The following is a 19,820-nucleotide window of genomic DNA, read 5'->3' on the forward strand; positions in this document are numbered from 1 at the left end:
GTCACAACCATTCCTTTCATAAGAATCAATAGCAGCTGGTTACCAGCTATAATATTCCCACAATATGACAATTTTAGTGCGTGTGATCCACAAAACTAATTCCACTGATATATTTGAAAATATGCATTTGATTAGTGTGGTTAATTAAAATATGGGTAATATTAAGGAGCAAAGACAATCTCTGCCCCTAGTCTTGGATACCGTTCTATTAAAGTACAATGGTAAATAAAGAGTTCAGAGTCACAAAAAATCTCTTTAATTTTAAGAAAAAAAATACAAACAGAGAAAACACTAGTTTCTTGCTACTAGTGTTACCTATTTCTATAACAACTATCCTATAAATCCCTGTCTTTCATAAAAATTCACACTGTGCTTTTGTTTCTACATCTGAAAATTTCTTTAGGACCAAATCTTAAACCAAGAAGCAACTTTAGTCTCTGATGACACAGTGAACTTGTAGGAAAAATTAAAATGCTTTTCAAAGTTTGGTGCTGTAATTAGACTAAACACATGTTATTTAGAGATTATAAACTTTATCGCTACTAAGATTAAAAAATAAACTAACTCCAATAAAATAAAATAAACAGTGGAAAATCATGTGCTATGATATATACAAAAAAGTAAAAAACACCAAGAGCCCTATTTTTAATTAAAAAAGAAATTATTTCATTGTAAGAAGGGTAATCACCATCATTCAGAAGAAATGTATTCATATAAGGATCAGTGTTGCATAGAATAATTCCAGTACAACCCAGGAGTTTGGTCAGCTGCACCCTTGGCACACGTTGGCAGGATCTTACACTCTCTGAAGGGGGATGCTGGTGCACAAAAAGAAGCCCTGTCGTTAACTCATAGTTGACCTGGCTCCACCGCTAGTTCCTTGGAAACTAGGGACCCCTATATGAAAAGACTCCAACTCTTTCAGGTCAAATAGCTACCAAAGGATGTTCTTTGTTTTGGTGGCCCCTCCATTTGTATTTTTCCAAAAGAAATTCCAATTGGAATGAATTAAACTAATTGGTCTTACAACCTCTCATGCCTACATCTGGATGCAAGTGGCTGCAGAAAAGGACCAAAGGTGAGCTAGGGTTTCCTTTTAATGGCAAATAGCAGAGCCTTTTTATACAAGAAGGAGATCTTCTGGACCCTTTTTTCCCTCAATTATGAATGATAATTACAGGCTTCCTCAAGTGCTACCTTCTGCTGGAAATATCCATGGCAACCATCAGCAGATCTAGTCGCCTCTAAAAATAAAATCCTAGCAACATCAAATCTTTAATGATCCACTCTCCCCATGCTCAATCTAGAGCAACATGAATGGTAAATGACATTGCATTGTCAGGGGAGATGGGGATAAAAAATAAAGGGAATAAATGTGATGTTATCTTTCTTAGGTTAGGAAAAAGTAAATCTGTATTTTTTTAATGAATCTAATAAAGATATGTGGCCTGGGATCTATTAGAAATTCTTTTATTTTTAGCGTTTTATATTAAATTCTCAAATGCAAGGTTTTTTTTTTCTAAAAATGAGAGAATTCCATATCCAACCAATGTACTTAGAGGTGATTTCCTCATCCCACTAATCACTCTTGAACAAAGCAGCAGTTTTTAAGGTCAGAATTCTCTGAGAAGCACTTATTTTGGGTGGAATATGGGGATGGGATAAGAAGATCAGTATAATTCATTTAATTTAGGATAAAAAAATTGCAATCATTTTTCATTTAATTCTTCACCTTTTTTTAGGTTTAAATGAAAGCTTACATTTTAAAGAAAAGGAATAAAAGAAATTTTGGAGCTAATTTTCTGCTTTTATCCATGCCATTGCTTGCCATTGGTTCGGAGGATGCTTTTTCACATATAAAATTTGAGAATTAAAAAACTGTGTAATAATTGTTCCTCACTTCTGTATGTAAAACTGTATTTGGAAATGTGCTTTCATTTTCTTTCATAGATAATATGGTTTGATCATCCCAATATCCCATTAGGAAGGGCGGGGATAGAAATATGATCACTTCGCTCCTACAGATAAGAAAACCGGGGGAAAGTGCGCTTAAGTGACATATGCAAGGTGACACAGTCAGTGGCAGAGCCAAGACAAGGAACCAGCCTTTTAACCCCAACTGAGTATGTTTTTCATAACTCCATGGTACTTCCTTTATTAAGGTTGTTGGTTGATGAAGATAACAGCTTCATTTTAATGATTTAGACATTGGTAATTTTATTCTATGTTATTAAAATAGCTCAAAGTATAGTTTGATCTCAATATAATGCTAAATTTTCACATATTTTCCCAACATTGATGAACTTTGTCACTGTGATATTGTTATTAAACAGCACTAGAGAGAACTTGAGTTTGGTGTCAAGGTTTTCATTACAATCACTTAATGTGTTGGACAGAGAAAAAAGATTACAGAAGAGCAGGAACTGACACCAATTTAATTAGTCTATGTCACAAGATTAATATGATTTGTTTGCCAGAGAAAGAATTTTCTCTCTCTGTCAAGACATCATTCAAGAGAAATGGAATATGTGGGATAATATATTTATTTGCAATTCCATGAAAAAAAAGTTCTCATGCTTGCTAGAACATATCAATTTAATCTGAGTCCTTTGGTATGTAGATTGAAAATGCCTTGGCTTAAGGGTAAATTATGAAGATTTTTATGTTTTCAACCAAGGTTCCAATATTTTGTGGGCAAAATTCTTCTTTGTTAGCCAGTCATCAACGTGTAGAAAAGTGGTGGCTTCATTTCTAGAATAAATGTAATTTCATTTCTACCTAGTCACTCTGTAATTATTCCACACTATACTGCAAAAAATGTGCTTTTACCACATGGATTTCAAAATTGATGTTTTATACTCTTTTAACATGTAGACACAAGAAAAAACCTGTACAATATGGTCTACAAGTCATAATTTCCATCTCTCCTCTTCCCTTTTTCTCTAGCAAAATAACTATCTCACTTCCGATCCTCAACACATATCCTAGGAGTATCCTATGTCAGAATCTCAAAACAGTAAATTGTCTGAGAGTATAAGCCGAAGAAGAAAGATTTTTGGACTTTTGAAATCTGAGATTTGTTATGTCAGTTCCTTCCTTTTGACCAAGGTTCTTTTGCATAAAGGATTACCTATGTGCAGAATTGAAAACCATATTGAGCTTTCAGCCCATGCCTTTAGCTGCAGCTCAACTCTGCTCAATGATTTTGATTTACATATTCAACATTTCTCTCAGTTTCTCTTGAAAGCCATAAGAAATAAAAGGTCTCAGAACTTTTATTTTTCCTCAACACACGAACTTTTTCACTTGAGTCTTATTCTGTGTTTCACAGCAACAAATTTACAAGGCTTTAAGTATGTTTTTGCCTGTTGTACCCCCTCTTGTGTCTGCCAGTGAAAACATAGCTTAGTACAATAGTATCCAACTCTGATCTTGATTTGAAGCTATTTAGAGCAGTTTCTATGCCCTGAGCAGACAGATAACATTTCTTCAATGGGTTTGAGTTGGACTGACCAAAAGTTTGTGCCAGTTGACTATTCTTTTTCTTAGATCCACTTTGTCAAGCCAGATACAGGCTTCGCCAATCAAAGTTTTCTTCATAAACTTTCCTCCATTGGAGAAAAGTAAAATCTAGAAAAAATATCCAAAATTATGTCTATGTATATATTTTTCAACCTCTCTTAAGAACATTTGATCATCAAAGAAGTAGCACAGAGAAGAGAGGGTAGTGGTGGAAGGAAATAGCAGGCATCCTTGTAAGAGAACTAATAACCAGATGCTCTCAAAGATTTGCATATAATAAATTAATTGACTTCAACATTTCTTATTGTTCCTCAAAGGAAAAGACACATCCTGAAGTACATGAGAATTCTAAATGTAAAATGTACTGCAACTAATGCTGACTAGGTTTATGATTAAACTGATGGAAAGTTCCACAAAATAACTTTGTGAGGAACTTTTTTTTTTTTTACTAGTTTATAAAATACTAACTCAATTACAAAATTACCTGAGAACTAAGTAAGTAAATTAGAGTTCATATGGCAAACTGAACATAACATTAATTTTATTTTGTATTTAATTTACTGGTGGCTTTACTACAGTATGCACTTTCAAAGTGTTTTTGTTGTTTTTAAATCATATGTAGAATTTATATTAGTTGAAATCCTTAGGCTCTTATATCCAAGATATTTTTAAAGAGATGGGTTGAAAGAAAGATAGAGGATGTTAGGTGGAATTAATCATTATATTAACAATACAGACAGATAGAGATATATACATACACACACACACATATATATCAATATATATCAGTATATTAACAGTACACATAATGAGATATTTGTATACATATAACCAAAACTCGTTGCTGTCGAGTCATATATATATCTCATAAAAACTCATTGCTCTTGAGTCGATTCCAACTCCTAGCAGCCCTATAGGACAGAGTAGAACTGTCTCATCGGGCTTTCGAGGCTGTAATCTTTTACAGAAGCAAACTGCCACATCTTTCTCCCTTGGAGCATCTGGTGGGTAGCCGAGTGCTTAATCATTGTGCCATCAGGGTTCACAGATATGTGTGTGTGTGTGTGTGTGTGTGTGTGTGTGTGTGTGTCTGTGTGTGTGTGTACAGAACTGTGTGTGTGTATAACAGTATAGAAGCAGTGACACATAAGTATGTAAATTATTGTACAAGGCAGTATGGGATTACTGGTATTATTAAGCAAAATCTTAATGTGATTAAGTGTATGATGAATTATACACAGGGTCATCAGTAAAGTCACTGAGATTACACTGAAAGATGTGGGGCTTTGTGATGAAGGGAGAGAAATGGAGAAAGGAGCTTTAAAGGGGAGGAAAACTATGAGCAAAGCTCGGGGCTTAACCTGATTTGAAAAGAGTCTGGTGTGACTGGAGCATAAAAGGAGATGAGATTAAATTGATAAAATTAGAACTCACCTTAGGACCCTGAATGAGCCATGATAATGATTACTGAGAGGTTTTAATATGACCTAACCAATTTTTTTTTTTTTAAAAGATAACTCTAGCAGCACTGTGATGAAATGAATTAAAGGGGAAAGACGTGGATGACAAGTAGGCCAGGTGTCCTGCTGAATTGTTTGTGTAACGGAGATGGAGGCCTAAAGAGGAGTAGTGGCAGTGAGTATGGAAGTAAGAGAAACTGATGTAAAATGAACTTAACAGACAGACTAGAGAAAACTGGGCAACCAACTGAATGGGGTGGGTACAGTGTTCAATTCTAAGGGCACCCTGGGTGTATACATCTAAGGATTAACTGACTTGTCAAATGTCACATGGTATATAATCAGTATATAAATATTGAATAATTGAATGGAAAATAAATAATACAATATGAATAAAAATTTTAAGATGGTAATTGTATAACACAGAGTTACCTGAAGAGAATGTCCAGCAGGACTTAGGCTGAATCTAAAAGTTTCATTGAATGAAGGTTCTCGATCATGTCTACATACTCGTGTTTTTTTCTTGATCACTTTTTTTTGGGTAGAGATGTTTAACACATATATTTTCACATACAAATCTGAAAATAAGAATTCATCCTGTTAGGTGTCCAACAAGCATAACATTTTCTATTGAAAGAATGATAATTGTATACCGAGAGCTCGTCCTACATTTTAAGCAACGCCAGCAGATTGTATAAAATTTATTTCAGACAACTTAAAAGCTATAAAAAGATGTACCAATTTTCTTAGTGATTTACATTCATTTTCCTGTAGTATAATAACTACATCCTCTAAGTCTATATATTGAAAAATAACTAGCTAAAAACTGGAAAAAATCAGAGATTTAGCTACTTGTCCTATAAACAAACAATTATTAAAATACTATTTGGCATTTTTTCTGCTATATTTGGTATATAGCGCAAATGTTCATTAGCATTTTTCAGTATATGTAGGATATATCCCTAATGAATTCTTCAATATATTATATTGCACATTGTCATGAAATTAGATACCTGGTAAGTGATCGGGAGATTTAAATTTGTAAGTGATGTTTCTGCATTGGAGGATTTCAACTATTAGCTGTTCACCGTCTGTCTTCATCTCCTTCTTCAATGCAATCTTTATTTCACCCATTACTTGAGTTTTAACTGGAAGATTTAAACAAAAAGTTAAAGAATGTATAATGCCATTTTTTAAGTGTTTAGTTGATTTGTTCATTAACTTAGTGATAAACACCTTATTGCAATCTTTGGCTACACAGATGAAGAACACATGAACTGAGCCCTCAAGGAGTGAATGATCTTATGGGGAGACTGAAAAAAATACAGATACTTGCAACACATTATGTTAGGTATAATGATAGGCTAGTAACAAGGGAGGTATGGAAGAAATATAAGTAAATAACTGTTATTCAATTGTGGATTTTTAGGCCAAACAGGGTAGGTGACACTACAGAGGTAGGAAGAAAGATGTAGATAAAAATAATAAAATTCTAATATAAGTTTAGGAAATAATAAGTCCTTTGAAATACAAGAAGCTGTTTGCCAACAATTGCCCATTACCAGCATTGTAAAAGAACACTTGCTAGACAACTAAATTTCACTGTAAATGATTTTATTCCCTTTCTGTTCATATATTATTTTACTCCCTTTCTGTTCCCTTTGTATAAGAAATAGGCAACAAGAATAGATAGCAATAAAATTGCAAAGGCAAAATACGATGCACTATTTAAACTGAACTCAATATATCCCCCCCCCCGTATTTATCTTCAATCTTTAACATTCATGCAAGGTCAAATGATTATTTTTTCTAACTCACCCGTTCATCTATCAATTCATACATGTGTTTACTTATTCATTCAACAACCAGTATTTTATTTCTAACCCTACTCCTGGTTAAGCACTCTGCCAAGAAGAATGGATACAATAGTGAGTCAAAACAGGTGTAGTCATTGGTTTCTTAGTTATTGCTCATCTATTTCCTTGATATTGTGAGTGGACGTCAGTAATATAAACATTTTAAATAAGTATAAACAAACCCATTTAAATCAATCTGTTCTATTTAAAAGACCTTCACAGAAAAATAATCTATAAAGTAAAAAAGAGAAAATGAAGACAGATCTCAGAGTTTTCCTTTTTAATATCTAGAGAAATTAGCAAAAAAAAAAAAAAAAAAAAGTAAAATCTAGGAAAATGTTAACCAGTAACAGTCAAACAAGCTACTGGTTAACAATCTCATCCCAGAAAACCCATAAAGTGGTGTCTAGGAATGAAGAGGCAGATTTTGGTAAGGCACAACTTTGCAGTATTCCTAACCACAGTATACCCCAGAAGCTAGCAGGGGAAGAAGGATGAGTTAGAAAACCTCTGAGAATTCTCACTAAATCTCCCCATTACAGAGAGGTGGATGAATAGAGACTGGCCAGCCACAAGAAAAAGTCAAACTAAACTCTTGAGAGTGGTAGCTTTGGCTCATCATTACAAAAAGTTGAGGCTCTCAGTAGAACCAGGAAAACTGCCAGGGCTTCCCATTTTCCAGGACTCCAAGACGGAGTAGGAAAAATATTCAAAGCTGAGAATATATAGGACACACCTTGGCTTGGTAGCTGGCACAAAGCATTTAATCAAATCTCAAATGAGGGAGCAAAGTTCAGTCAACTAGGGCCACACACAGCTCTAATGGAGCTCTGTCTTTTTCATTTATAGCCTTAGAAAAGCAGACAGAATTGCTCCATCTCTCACACAGTATCTGGGATGGACGGAAAAACAAGATTCCAACATAGTAGGGAGGGAGTCAAGGAAAATTCACTTACACTACTTACAGCCAATAGAAGTTATGGGCAGAACTGATTATAATAATGAGAAGATCAAACGAAATATCATGTCAACTTTTTCTAGGAGAAATTCCCTTTTATAGGTCATATTTCTCTTTCGTAGGCCTGAAACGCGCACCAACACTCCAGATGTTTAAAGTTTGTTGTTGCTGTTGTTGTTTTTTCCCACTTTCTCACTTGGGAAGAGTGGTGGAATAAAAAACTTGCTAATTAAAGTTCTCAAGTCATCACATTGCCTGCTTCTTTCTTGGAGGGTTAAATTCACATGCTTCACAGGGCGATACTTGTGAAGTTCTTGAGGAGTTTCTCTCTGTTCAAAGATGATTTGCTCTTTACTGCTTTTAGTAAAGGAAGAAAGGTATATGTTTATTGAAGTGGGCTCAAAGGAGTTGACTGAATTAATTGTGATGGTCATCTCTACCAATCACAGTTTAGGAATGCCTTTGTCATTTGAAGTCTATTCCTGGATGCAGACAAAACCCTCGGTGTCCACTGTCTCCAAAAGGAGGCAGAGCAACTTAAGATCTGTACCCATCTTTGAACCAAAAACAAAAAACAAAAAATTTCACAAATACAGAGGACTTGTGAAGATGTTTTGTCATTGGGTTTGGAATAAATAAATGGGCAGTAGCATAAAGTTTTGACCAATCTCTAGGTTTCTTAAAAGTTCTGAAACTTGTGCTTCTTTGGTTTTACTAAAAGAATAAGGGCAAATCCTACTCTAGAGAAGGTATTTATTCTAGATTGCATCACATACCTACAACGCAATAATATGAAGGAGAAGGGGGAATAAGGGGAGGGAGAGAACAGTTCTCATAGTTAAATAATGAGATTTAAAAATAATAGATTTAAAAAAAACCAGGGATTACAGAGCTAAAGAAACAATTCTATTTCAAAACTATTAGTTAAATCATCACGTAACAAAATTAGATAAGATAGAAATTAATATAATTGACATAGTGGAAAGAAAGGCTTGAGATGATATAGAAAGGAAAAAAGACATTAAAGAAATTACAGAGAGAACACTGACAGATATGTAGAAAAGAAAAATACAATCCAATGTAACTGGTTTCTCTGAAAATATAAATGCAAAAGAATGAAAAATAACATGTATTTAAAAATATAAAATATTCCTTTGAAATAATGGAAGAGTGAATCTATGGATCTAAGGAGCATCCTATATTCTAAAAAACATTGACAGATTGATACAGTGATATATTTTATTCAAGCTATTCAACTTCAAAGATATAGAAAACATTCTTTAAGGATCCAGGGAAAAAATAAGTCTCCTGTAGTAGTGTAAGAAGTGGGCTGACCTCAGATAGCAACATTCAATACTAGAAGTCAAAAGGACTATGTCTGCAAATATCTGAGCGGAAAATGTCTGATCCTATTTATCATCTGTGTGTAAAAAGAACAGACAGCCATTCTCAAATACTTAAGGGACTGTGGCAGAGGATATAACAATGAAAGCAGAGAGAGAGGGGAGGGAGAAAGGTAGGAAGAAAACATGTGTATGTCATATCTACGTGTGCACATTTCTACAAATACATCTATGTTTTATTTTTTAGAGAAGTACATTTTAAGAAAGCATCACAATTAATAGAACGCTTACACTCATTTTCTCACAGCAAGAATTAAGATTGGTATAAATCCTATTTTTACAGATGAGAAAACTGTAGCTTGGATGTCTTAACTTGCCAAATTCTTAAGTGGCCCAGGCAGGCAATGAATTTTACCTTCTGATTTTAAGTCTAGGGTTCTATTCAGTCATGAAAACTTTATACTTTCTTATTAATAAGATTGCTTAGACATTGACTCATTCATGGAAATATTCATTTTATAAACATTTTTACAATACAGTATCAGAATAAAATGGTTTTCAAGGGCTAAAATTTGCTATTTTAATTTAACCACATATAACCCATTGCCTTCGAGTTGATTCCAAGTCATAGTGACCCTGTAGGACAGAGTAGAACCGCCCCTAGGGTTTCCAAGGAGCAGCTGGTAGATTTGAACTGCTGACCTTTTGGTTAGCTGCCGAGCCCTTAACCACTGCACCACCAGGGCTCCAACCACATATATACCACACGCACACACTCCTTGCCGACAAGTCGATTCCGACTCATAGCAACACTATAAGACAGAGTAGAACAACTCCATAGGGTTTCCAGGGAGTGGCTCGTGGATTCGAACTGCTGACCTTTTAGTTAGCAGCCAAGCTCTTAACCACTAAGCCACCAGGGCTCCCAACCACATAAAAGAACTTAGAAATAAGAGGGCATAGTAAGCAACTCTCTAAGTCATGTAAGCAATGGAAGATCTCTTCTAGAAGTTAATGTCTACACATACACTTCAGGTCAATTATGCAGGTTATATCAACAAAAACCACAATAAAAATTTCCTGAAGTATCCATAATTATATACACCCTGTATGAAACATATGAACTAATTTAAAATAAGTTGCTATTCATTGAGAAAATATTTCATCTTTATTGCATTATTGATAGCTTTACCACAACTGGACGTAGGGCAAATTGAGTTTACTTTCTTTCAGAACTCTGAGACTTCTATTGCTTTTGTCATTGCAAGAACATTTTTGCCAAAAGACTCTTTGGAGACAACCTTAATTTACTGGAAGTGAATAAAATGTGCTGCTACTTTGAAAAAGGCGAAGAATGGTATTTTTTACAAGAGGAATCTTTGTAGGGAAAAAAGCATAGAGTGAATACATTTCTCTTCAACACTTAAAATTTCCTTACATTAGTAAATTTCCATTAATACTACACACCAATGCCGCAGGTTACTGGCGCTAGCTAATGAAGTCTGAATTGGTGTTAGATAAGGTGCAAATTTAGGCCTGACAGTCTATCACCTCATAATTTATTCCCTAGCACCAATCACTCATTCCAAATCTAAGAAAAGTCTAATGTGGTGAAATCAAGGTGGATTTTAAAAAATAGGAATTCTGGCTTCTAGCCGTGTGGGATGTCAAGCCAATCATTAAAGCTCTCTTGTTTGTCTTTCCTCATATGTAAAATGAAAATATTTAACAAGATAATTTATAACAACTATTTCAGCTTTCCAAGTCTATAAAATGTTTGGACAGTTTTTGATATTACCTAAACATAGTTTAGCCCTTGACCTTCACTAGTTAAAAGTCTTTTGTTTTATAAGACAGATAATTTTGTTTGTCAGATCGATTAGTATTTCCAAATTCAGTCATTATGGAAAATCTTATTAATGTCCTAATACCTGTCAGCAGCCAAACTAGTGATGTATATTTCCTAGTGTATTATTTTATTTTCCTTCCTCTCAATTGCTTCTATTCTATCAGTTTCAAGTCTAAATGACAGTGTTTTTTAAATGCCAGAAGTAGCAAAGGTCAACTGTCTAGCAATAGCCGAAATGGTCATTTTTCAACAATTATTAATTCCTTTTCACTTCTCTACATTTTTGATGCAATGGAAGATTAGTTCTAGAAGTAATTGAGAGTTTACACCCAGCAAGTATGTCTATACTCTTTTGATCAGTTGCTCAGTTTATTCAGATTAACCAAACAAAACAAGAAAAACATTTACTTGACATATTTCTATAAATCATTACTTGTTAACTTGTAATTTTTAAGAAAAAAAGGTCGTTTTCCACTTTACTGAGCCTTTGCAAACAAACCTTTAGAAAGTAAGCACACTGTAATTTGTTCTATTCACCAGTCTTACTCTGTAATTTCCAACCAGGTGTATTAACACCACCCTTCAGTCAATAATAATTCTACCTTCCATGTTGAAGTTATATCTCTCTCATCCAAAAGTTAAAAAGTCTTTTTTACGGTGGTACTCCGTAATTGTCTATAATTTTACACCGTCTTTTCAAGTAGCAAAGAAAGCTACTAGATTTTTTTAAAATAAGTCTGGGAATCTTATTTGTATTGATTTTCATCTGCTGGTATATCATATTTTCTAGAGGATATATTAAAGCTACTAGTGGGTTTTAAAGTGAATTCTCGGAAACTTTTTTCTAGACAGATTCTTACCTGTATAGAACAGGTAAGGAATGTACAGAACCAGAAGGAATGTGAAACATTTTAGTATTTTAAGGTTTATCATAGTTATTTGATGTTTGAAAGGGGGAAGCAGAATGGAGTTAATTTATTTCATTCTACAGTAATTAAGATTCCATTTCAAGTTCCCTCACTGTGAGATCTCATGAGGTCATCTCTCTGTACATCAGCCTGCTTATACAATGGAAGTGATTACATGACTAGCTCCATAATATGCTCCTCTTCTACCTTTGTATCTAACAGATGATGCTAAATGCCTGAGACCAGCACTTTTTACTGACACATAGCATGGATAAAGACTTAGAAAGCGAATTCCTAAGGTAGGATGTGTAAAACACTTTGTAATCAGATATAAATAATTTCTGTACAGTGCAATTTACTGCATGTGATTTTTAAGAAAAAAGATAAAGAATGTTCTTCCCAAATACGTTTCAAAAAATTTTCTGCTGTCCTAAAGTATACACTCATCTGTAACCAAGTGAATAGTGTATCATATTATTGATGTTGGATACTAATTAAATACTTTAAAAACACCATGTAAATCTCTGTTTTATTATCTTATTTTTACTCAAAACCATACAAAATAGACAGAGTTAGTGTTTATTACCTTCACTTTACAGAAAAGAGATAGTAAATTTTAGGTTGAATAAATTGCCAAAATTCACACAGCTAGATTAGATGTTTCCAGCAAGATAAACCAAGGTTATTGCCAAAATGTGGTAATCTATTGTATGATAGTGATCGTGTGCTGAATTCATGCGTGCGCTCATGTGTGTGCATCTGTTGCAGGGGATTTGGGAAGAAAGCAGCGTGCATGTGTGTGATGGGGTGGGGCTTAGAAATTGTGGGGAGGTTGTCTTGGGAAGACAGGTGCAATCAAGACAGGAAATAAAAATTTACCCATTTCCTTTCCAACACATTAACTTATGAAAGTGTACTTCTTGATTTGTTACATAGACTTAACAATTTACTTGGATGGTAACGACGATGTATTTGATTTAATGAACAACTATTGTGTTCTAGGCACTTTATTAGTCTAAACCCTTCATAATGAAAAGACTGCACCTTATTTTTCTTGTCTTTGCCCATAGAAAAATCATCTAGGATATAGTATGTATAATAAATGAATTTGCATATTACCTAATCTTTACAAAATGGTTATGCTCTTGGCTGCTAACCAAAAGGTCAGCAGTTTGAAATCACCAGCTGTTCCACGGGACAAAAGACCCGGCAATCTGCTGCCACAAAGATTACAGCCTAGAATACCCTATGAGGCAGTTCTACTCTGCCCTATAGGGTCTCTATGAGTCGGAATGGACTCAATGACACACAACAATGATCGTTACAACAAACCTACAAGGTAGATATCATTTCCACCTAGACCTGAAGGAAGTGATTTATCTGATCTGACCAAAAGCCAACGCTAGTCCCACTAAACTAAGCTGAGGTCATTGATAAGATATATTTTGGAATTTTTCCAAACTTATGGTTCCACCCAAAGTAAACAATTTTATATCTATTAATTTCATTCTCTGTTTACATGTATATCAAAGCTTCTGTATTCAAAACTGGAGCTCCTGCATGGTGCAAATGGTTATTGCACTTGACTGTTAACCAAAAGGCTGAAAATTTGAGTCTACCCATAGATGCCTTGGAAGAAAGGCCTGGTTATCTACCTTCAGAAAATCAGTCATTGAAAACCCTTTGGAGCACAGCTCTACTCTAACACGCATGAGATCCCCATGAGTAGAAGTCAACGCGATGGCAACTGGTTTTCATGTTCAAAGCTATAGAGTGACTTCCTAGTACATTTTCAGGTCTCAGGGAGAGCGGGGCCTGAGGGAAGGTATATTTTGTTATGTTTTCATTAAAAAACATATTTCCAAGGGATAATAAGAGTTCTTTATGCTTTTATTAAATCCTTTATTTGAAATAACCCAGATTCAAGGAGATGTTTTACACAATAAGGCAGGCTTTCTGGCCTAATACAGTTTAAGAGTTCTGTGAAAGTAGGGCAAGCCAGCACATGCTCTCTGTATCAGTTATATAAAGAAATCCTTTCTTTCTGAGATAAAGGCAGAAAGAACATAATTTTAGGAGAAAAAAATAGATTTTTCTGATTGGTCTCTTTCAATGTTTTTGGCATTTGCTGTCTTTTTGGTACATGCTTCTTAGCATACATTTATTGTGACTGAAAACAACCAGAGCTCTTTTAAAAATTTTTAATTGAAAATCTCCTATTGTACAGAACAAAAAAAAAAAAAAAAAGGAACTTTCATTATTAGAGGATACAAACTGCAAACTAAAATGATTTGGAGTTTTAAAAAAACTCCCCAACGCCTCAGACAAACAAGCTCCAGAAAGAGTGAGATAGGAGATTAGTGAGGTCCTTTTTCAGAGAAGAATCAAGCTTAAGAAGACAAGGCAGTTTCCTGAATTCTCAAGGCCTTGACCAGATCTCCTATATAAAGTTGAATTGACCGTCGATCTAAAAGCAGGCCGATCACGCACCCAGAAGGAGTGGTGGGTCTACGTATACTCTCTGTTTATAAAGAAAGATTAGAATCATCATGTAACAAATTTAGAAAATAAAATCAGGTTAAGAGTGTAACATTAGGGAAACGAAGAGCTCTCGTGAGTAAAAGGCTCCCATTGCTGTCTATCTGATTCTGACTTATAGCAACCCTATAGGACAAAGTAAAACTGCCCCATAGGGTTTCCAAGGAGCGGCTGGTGGATTTGAACCACTGACCTCTTGGTTAGCAGCCATAGCTCTGAAGCACTGCACCACCAGGGCTCCCTAATGAGTGAAGTTACCAATAACTGAGAAACAAACTCTAGCTTCTCACAGGAGTGAATGGCCACCAGGCATCCAGGTAATCTTTGAATGAACCTGTGAATACCACCTGAATGAGGGTAAATAGATTGTTGAGTCAAAGGTTTAAAGTGGCCCATTGGGTTATTTATATTTATACATATTCTCTGTGTTTTTAGATTAATTCTACCACTCTAACAACACACTAATTTTGATCCTTCTCTTACTTTTAACTGATACTCCAGTTTTTCACTCTTTCTTAGATGTAACACCTAGGAATATTTCAGTGTCCTATTCTATAAAACCCTTCCTCGGCCCTATTTTTTCCAGTCATCACCTTGTCTCCCTTTTCCTTAACTGCTATACTAAAGTTTGCCATAGAACCAAAACCTAACCCATTGCCATCGAGTTGATTCCGACTCATAGCGACCCTATAGGACAGCATAGAGCTGCTGCACAGGGTTTACTCTGACTTCCAGTGGGGTTTTGGAGAGGAGCCAGTAGGAGATTTGAGGATAGGAAGAGAGAGAATAGGGTATTTATTTCCTCCTCCCACCCCATCCTCTCTGCTGGGTCATTGTTTTGCAGTGGCTATGCATCCCTACAAAGGAGACATCTCCTAACTGAAGTCCCCTCTCCCTTGGCTATAACTCTTACCAAGTTCTGATAACAGCCTCTCTCCTCACACTTCATCAGGCCTAGATATGCTAATGATTCCTGCTGTGACAAGTCCCTAGCTTCACGACACTTTTTTTGGTCCCCTTAACTTTCTCATACTTTGTAAATGATCATTTCATTATATTCTTTTTAACTACCCCTTTGAATACGCCAATTACTTTCTTCTAGGTCCTCATGTGACATCCACTTTCGCACAGGAGTTTAGATAAGTATCCAGGGTTGTTGTTTTCTCCACATAGGAAGCCATTCTCCCAATTCCATCTATGAAACAATCTGATTTGTGGTACCACTTTTAGCCCCCATATATGCCTGAGATCTCTTTGCTTTGTATTTTATGCTAGTGTTCCTTCCATCTTACACAGGTGCCATACTCTTTTTATCATTATCCCTGATATTTTGCAGGGAAATTTCACTCTTGTATAAATGATGATAGGTTAGGTTTTGCTGTCGTAACAAACATCACAAAAATATCGTTGATTGTAAACTATAAGATTTAATTCTCATGCACTGCACATGTCCATCATAGACTGCAGGGTCTCTGCTCCTTATGGTCACAAAATCTCAGGCTGAAGGAGATGTCACTATCTCTGCCTTTGCTTGTGGTCAGGCCAGAAGGAAAAGAGAACTCAGCAGAGTCTCTCACAGCAATTAAATGCTCAATCTAGAAGTGACATACATCATTACCACCCATGACTCATTGGTGAGAACTAGTCAAATGGCCTATTGTCCCACAAGGGAGCCAACCAGTCTGAGAAGCAGAAATTATTAGTGAACACCAAAGACTTCTTAACTCTTCTTTAAAGTTGACTTGAGGATCAGAGATTCTCTATTCTTTCATGTGAATATTAGAATAAATACATTGAATTCTTCAAAAATATTCAGCTAGGGATTTGATTGAAATTTCATTAGATTTATATATTGTTGTCCCATTAAGGAGCATGAAATGTCTCTACATTTATTCATGCTTCTTTTAAGCCCTTTAATAGACTCTCAAATTTCTTTTATTTTTATGTAAAAATGTTGGTTATTTTATAAGTTAACTCCAAGCCACTTTTTATTTTATTTTATTTTTATTGTGCTTTAGATGAAGGTTTACAGAGCAAATTAATTTCTCATTAAACAATTAATACACATATTGTTTTGTGACATTGGCTGCCAACCCTGCGACGTGTCAACACTCTCCCCTTCTCATCCTTGGGTTCCTCATTTCCATTTGTCCAGCTTTCCAGTCCCCTCCCGCCTTCTCGTCCTTTCCCCTGGACTGGTGTGCCCATTTAGTCTCGTATACATGGTTGATCTACATGTATTATTGTTTATTTTATGGACCTGTTCAATCTTTGGCTGAAGGGTGAACCTCAGGAGTGACTTCAGTACTGAGTTAAAAGGGTGTCCAGGGGCCATACTCTTGCCATTTCTCTAGTCTCCGTCAGACCAGTAAATTTGGTCTTTTTTTTTGTGTTAGAATTTTGTTCTATATTTTTCTCCAGCTCTGTCTGGGACCCTCTGTTGTGATTTTGGTCAGAGCACTGGTGGTAGGGAGACACATTTTTTTAATCTTTGCTTTCTACCCTGGATTCTGGATTTACAGTTTGGCTCTATAGAATTCTAGGTTGAAAATTCTTTTCCCTTGTAGGCATTGTTCTGTTATCTTTTTAGGTTCTTCTCTGTATCCCTGCTGTTCTGAAAATCGACATGTGTCTTTTTCCATATATTGTGCTTTCAATCAGAGACTCATGTCCAGGAAATTTTTCTTAAGTTGCTTCTTTGATGATCTCCTCCCCTTTATTTTTATTATTATTGTACTTTAGATGAAGGTTTGCAGAACAAACTAGCTTCTCATTAAACAATTAGTACACATATTGTTTTGTGACATTGGTTGCCAACTCCACGACATGTCTACACTCTCCCCTTCTTGACCTTGGGTTCCCTATTACCTGTCCTCTCCTGCCGTCTAGTCCTTTCCCCTAGGCTGGTGTGCCCCTTTAGTCTCATTTTGTTTTATGGGCCTGTCTAATCTTTGGCTGAAGGGTGAACCTCAGGAGTGACTTGATTACTAAGCTAAAAGGGTGTCCAGGGGCCATACTCTCGGAGTTTCTCCAGTCTCTGTCAGGCCAATAAGTCTGGTCTTTTCCAAACCACTTTTTAGTTTTGTTATTATTAATGGTATTATTGTTGTTGTTGCTGTGTATTTATGGCTAGTTATTGCTGATGTAGAGAAATTATTATTGGTTCTAAATACTTATCTGTTGATTTTTGTCAGGTTTTCTAGATTCACATAATGTTGTGACCATTCATATTGTCCACAAATAATTTCAGTTTTATTTTTTACCTTCCAATTTTTATACTTCTTATTTCATTTTCTTTCCTTATACAGTAACCCAGATCAGTTCTTTGTTAAATAATAGTGATTATAGGAATGAGCCTAAATCCCCTGAATAAGTAGAATGATTACTGTTTTTAATAATATAATGTTTACAAAATTAAGAAACGGCCCTACCTTTCCTAATTTGCTAAAAGTAGTCATTATAAATAGGTGCTTAATGTAAATCAAATAATTTTTTAAAATTTATATATTGCTTTATTTATTTTAACTTTAATGAATATATCTAAGTTATCTATCAATAGATCAATAGCTTAGATAAATAGAAAAATATAGTTTTATTGTTCTTCCCTATTACAAAGCTGAAATAAAGATTTTATACATAACTCTTCATGCATGGATGCAAAAGTTTATTTAGGACATATTCCAGTATGTGAAATCATTGGTTCAAAGAGTCTGCACTTTTTCATTTTTAGTTGTTATTTCCAAATTGGGCTCCAAAATTGTTATACAAATATTCTTATGTACTGCCGTCCTGTCAGAAGTATATAACTTCACTTTACCACATTTTTGCAAGTTTTGGTGTTTTTTAATTGACTTTTAGAAAAACAATGTACGTATACACACACACACATACTAAGTAATATATGCTTATCCTTTATATGTCTAACAAATATTTGCTTTTGGTCTTCTTACTGAAATTTTTATTTTGTTTATGGTGTCGTTTGTTGAACAAAAGTTATACATTAATTTTAATGTAGCCAAATTCATTATTCTTTTACATTATGATTTTGGTTTTAAATTTTTGTTTTAAAAGTTCTTTTTTTTTCTGCCATCAGGAAGATATTCTGTTCTATTTCCTTCTGAAAGTTTTAAAGTGTACTTTTCATTTTAGATACTTAACCCATCCACAATTATTTACTTATTTTTTTTTTACAGTGTGAGGTAGGAGCCATTTTTTTTCCATGTATGTAATCAATTTTCCTGAAATCACTTATTTACCTGCCATGTAATTTCTGTTACAAATAAAGTTTCCATATACATGAAGATATTTTCTGGGCTACCCATTCTGTTCTGTTGGTCTGCTAGTCTATCCCTGTGCTAATACCACAATATTTTATTTATTATAAATTTATAGTAAATCTTGATAACTAAAAGTAATCCTATTTTAGCATTCATCTTCAAAATTTTCTTGGCCTTTTGCTCTTTTATATGAATTTTGAATCAGCTTTCAACATTCCATAACAAAGCTTTTTGTTAATTAGTTGAACTTTTATGGTATTCATATATAAATTTGGAAACAATTATAATTTTTATGATATTAATCTTTATTACATGTGCTATATGTCTGTTTATTTAGGTCTTCTTCTATGAACTTCAACAATATTTTACAATTTTCTCATACAGTATGAGTATTTTGTTGGTTTAATTTCTGGAATCTTAGACTTTCTGCTGCTATTGTGAAAAGTTTTTTTTTCCCCTATCGTGTTTTTGAAGTGGTCATTACAGGTGACATAGGAAGGTTATTGTTTTTGCCTTGATTTTTCAGTTTACTTTGTCTAGCTTTGATATAATTTCACTAGCATTACTTTGGCTACTAAATGCATGATATGTATCTTTCCCCCTCTATATTTCAAACTCTCTGAGATTTTACTTTAAGTAACTCTTCTGTTAGCAGGATGTAACTGTTGTTGTGGCAGTCAAGTTGATTCACACCTCATAGTAGTCTTGGTGGTACAATGGTTAAGTGTTCGGCTGCTAACTGAAAGGGTGGGGGTTTGAATCCACCAGTGGCTCTGCCGGAGAAAAGACCTGGCAATCTGCTCCTGTAAAGATTACAGCCTAGGAAATTCTATTGGGCAGTTTTACTCTGTCCTATGTGGTCACTATGTGTCAATGAGGATGTAGCTAGAAATGTTTAACCTACTTTGGCTAAATTTCTCAATATGAATTAGTGCATTTGGATATAATTCTATTTTCTGTTTAATTTCTTTTTTTTAAACTATATTTTTTTCTCCTTTTTTCCTTCTGTATCCTTAAAACCGTTACTGTCAAGTCTATAGGACAGAATAGAACTGCCCCATAGAGTTTCCAAGGTTGTAATCTTTAGGGAAGAAGCCATAGTGGCGCAG

The 19,820-nt window shown here is 34.7% G+C and overlaps 1 protein-coding gene across 1 annotated transcript in view; it reads right to left on the minus strand.

Moving 5' to 3' along the window:
* Nucleotides 1–3,434: 3,434 nt before the first annotated feature.
* The window catches only part of PCLO (piccolo presynaptic cytomatrix protein), a 381,008-nt gene continuing 364,622 nt past the window's right edge, over nt 3,435–19,820 (minus strand). Inside the window, exons 23-25 of the mRNA XM_004381474.2 lie at nt 5,996–6,130; nt 5,415–5,560; nt 3,435–3,630 (exon numbers count right to left, since the gene is read on the minus strand). Of these exons, the coding sequence (XP_004381531.1) occupies nt 3,490–3,630; nt 5,415–5,560; nt 5,996–6,130 (422 nt within the window). The 3' untranslated portion in view covers nt 3,435–3,489. The remainder of the gene's footprint in view (nt 3,631–5,414; nt 5,561–5,995; nt 6,131–19,820) is intronic.

The sequence above is a fragment of the Trichechus manatus genome, unplaced genomic scaffold, assembly GCF_000243295.1.
Source record: "Trichechus manatus latirostris isolate Lorelei unplaced genomic scaffold, TriManLat1.0 scaffold00085, whole genome shotgun sequence".
NCBI classification, from domain to species: Eukaryota; Metazoa; Chordata; class Mammalia; order Sirenia; family Trichechidae; genus Trichechus; species Trichechus manatus.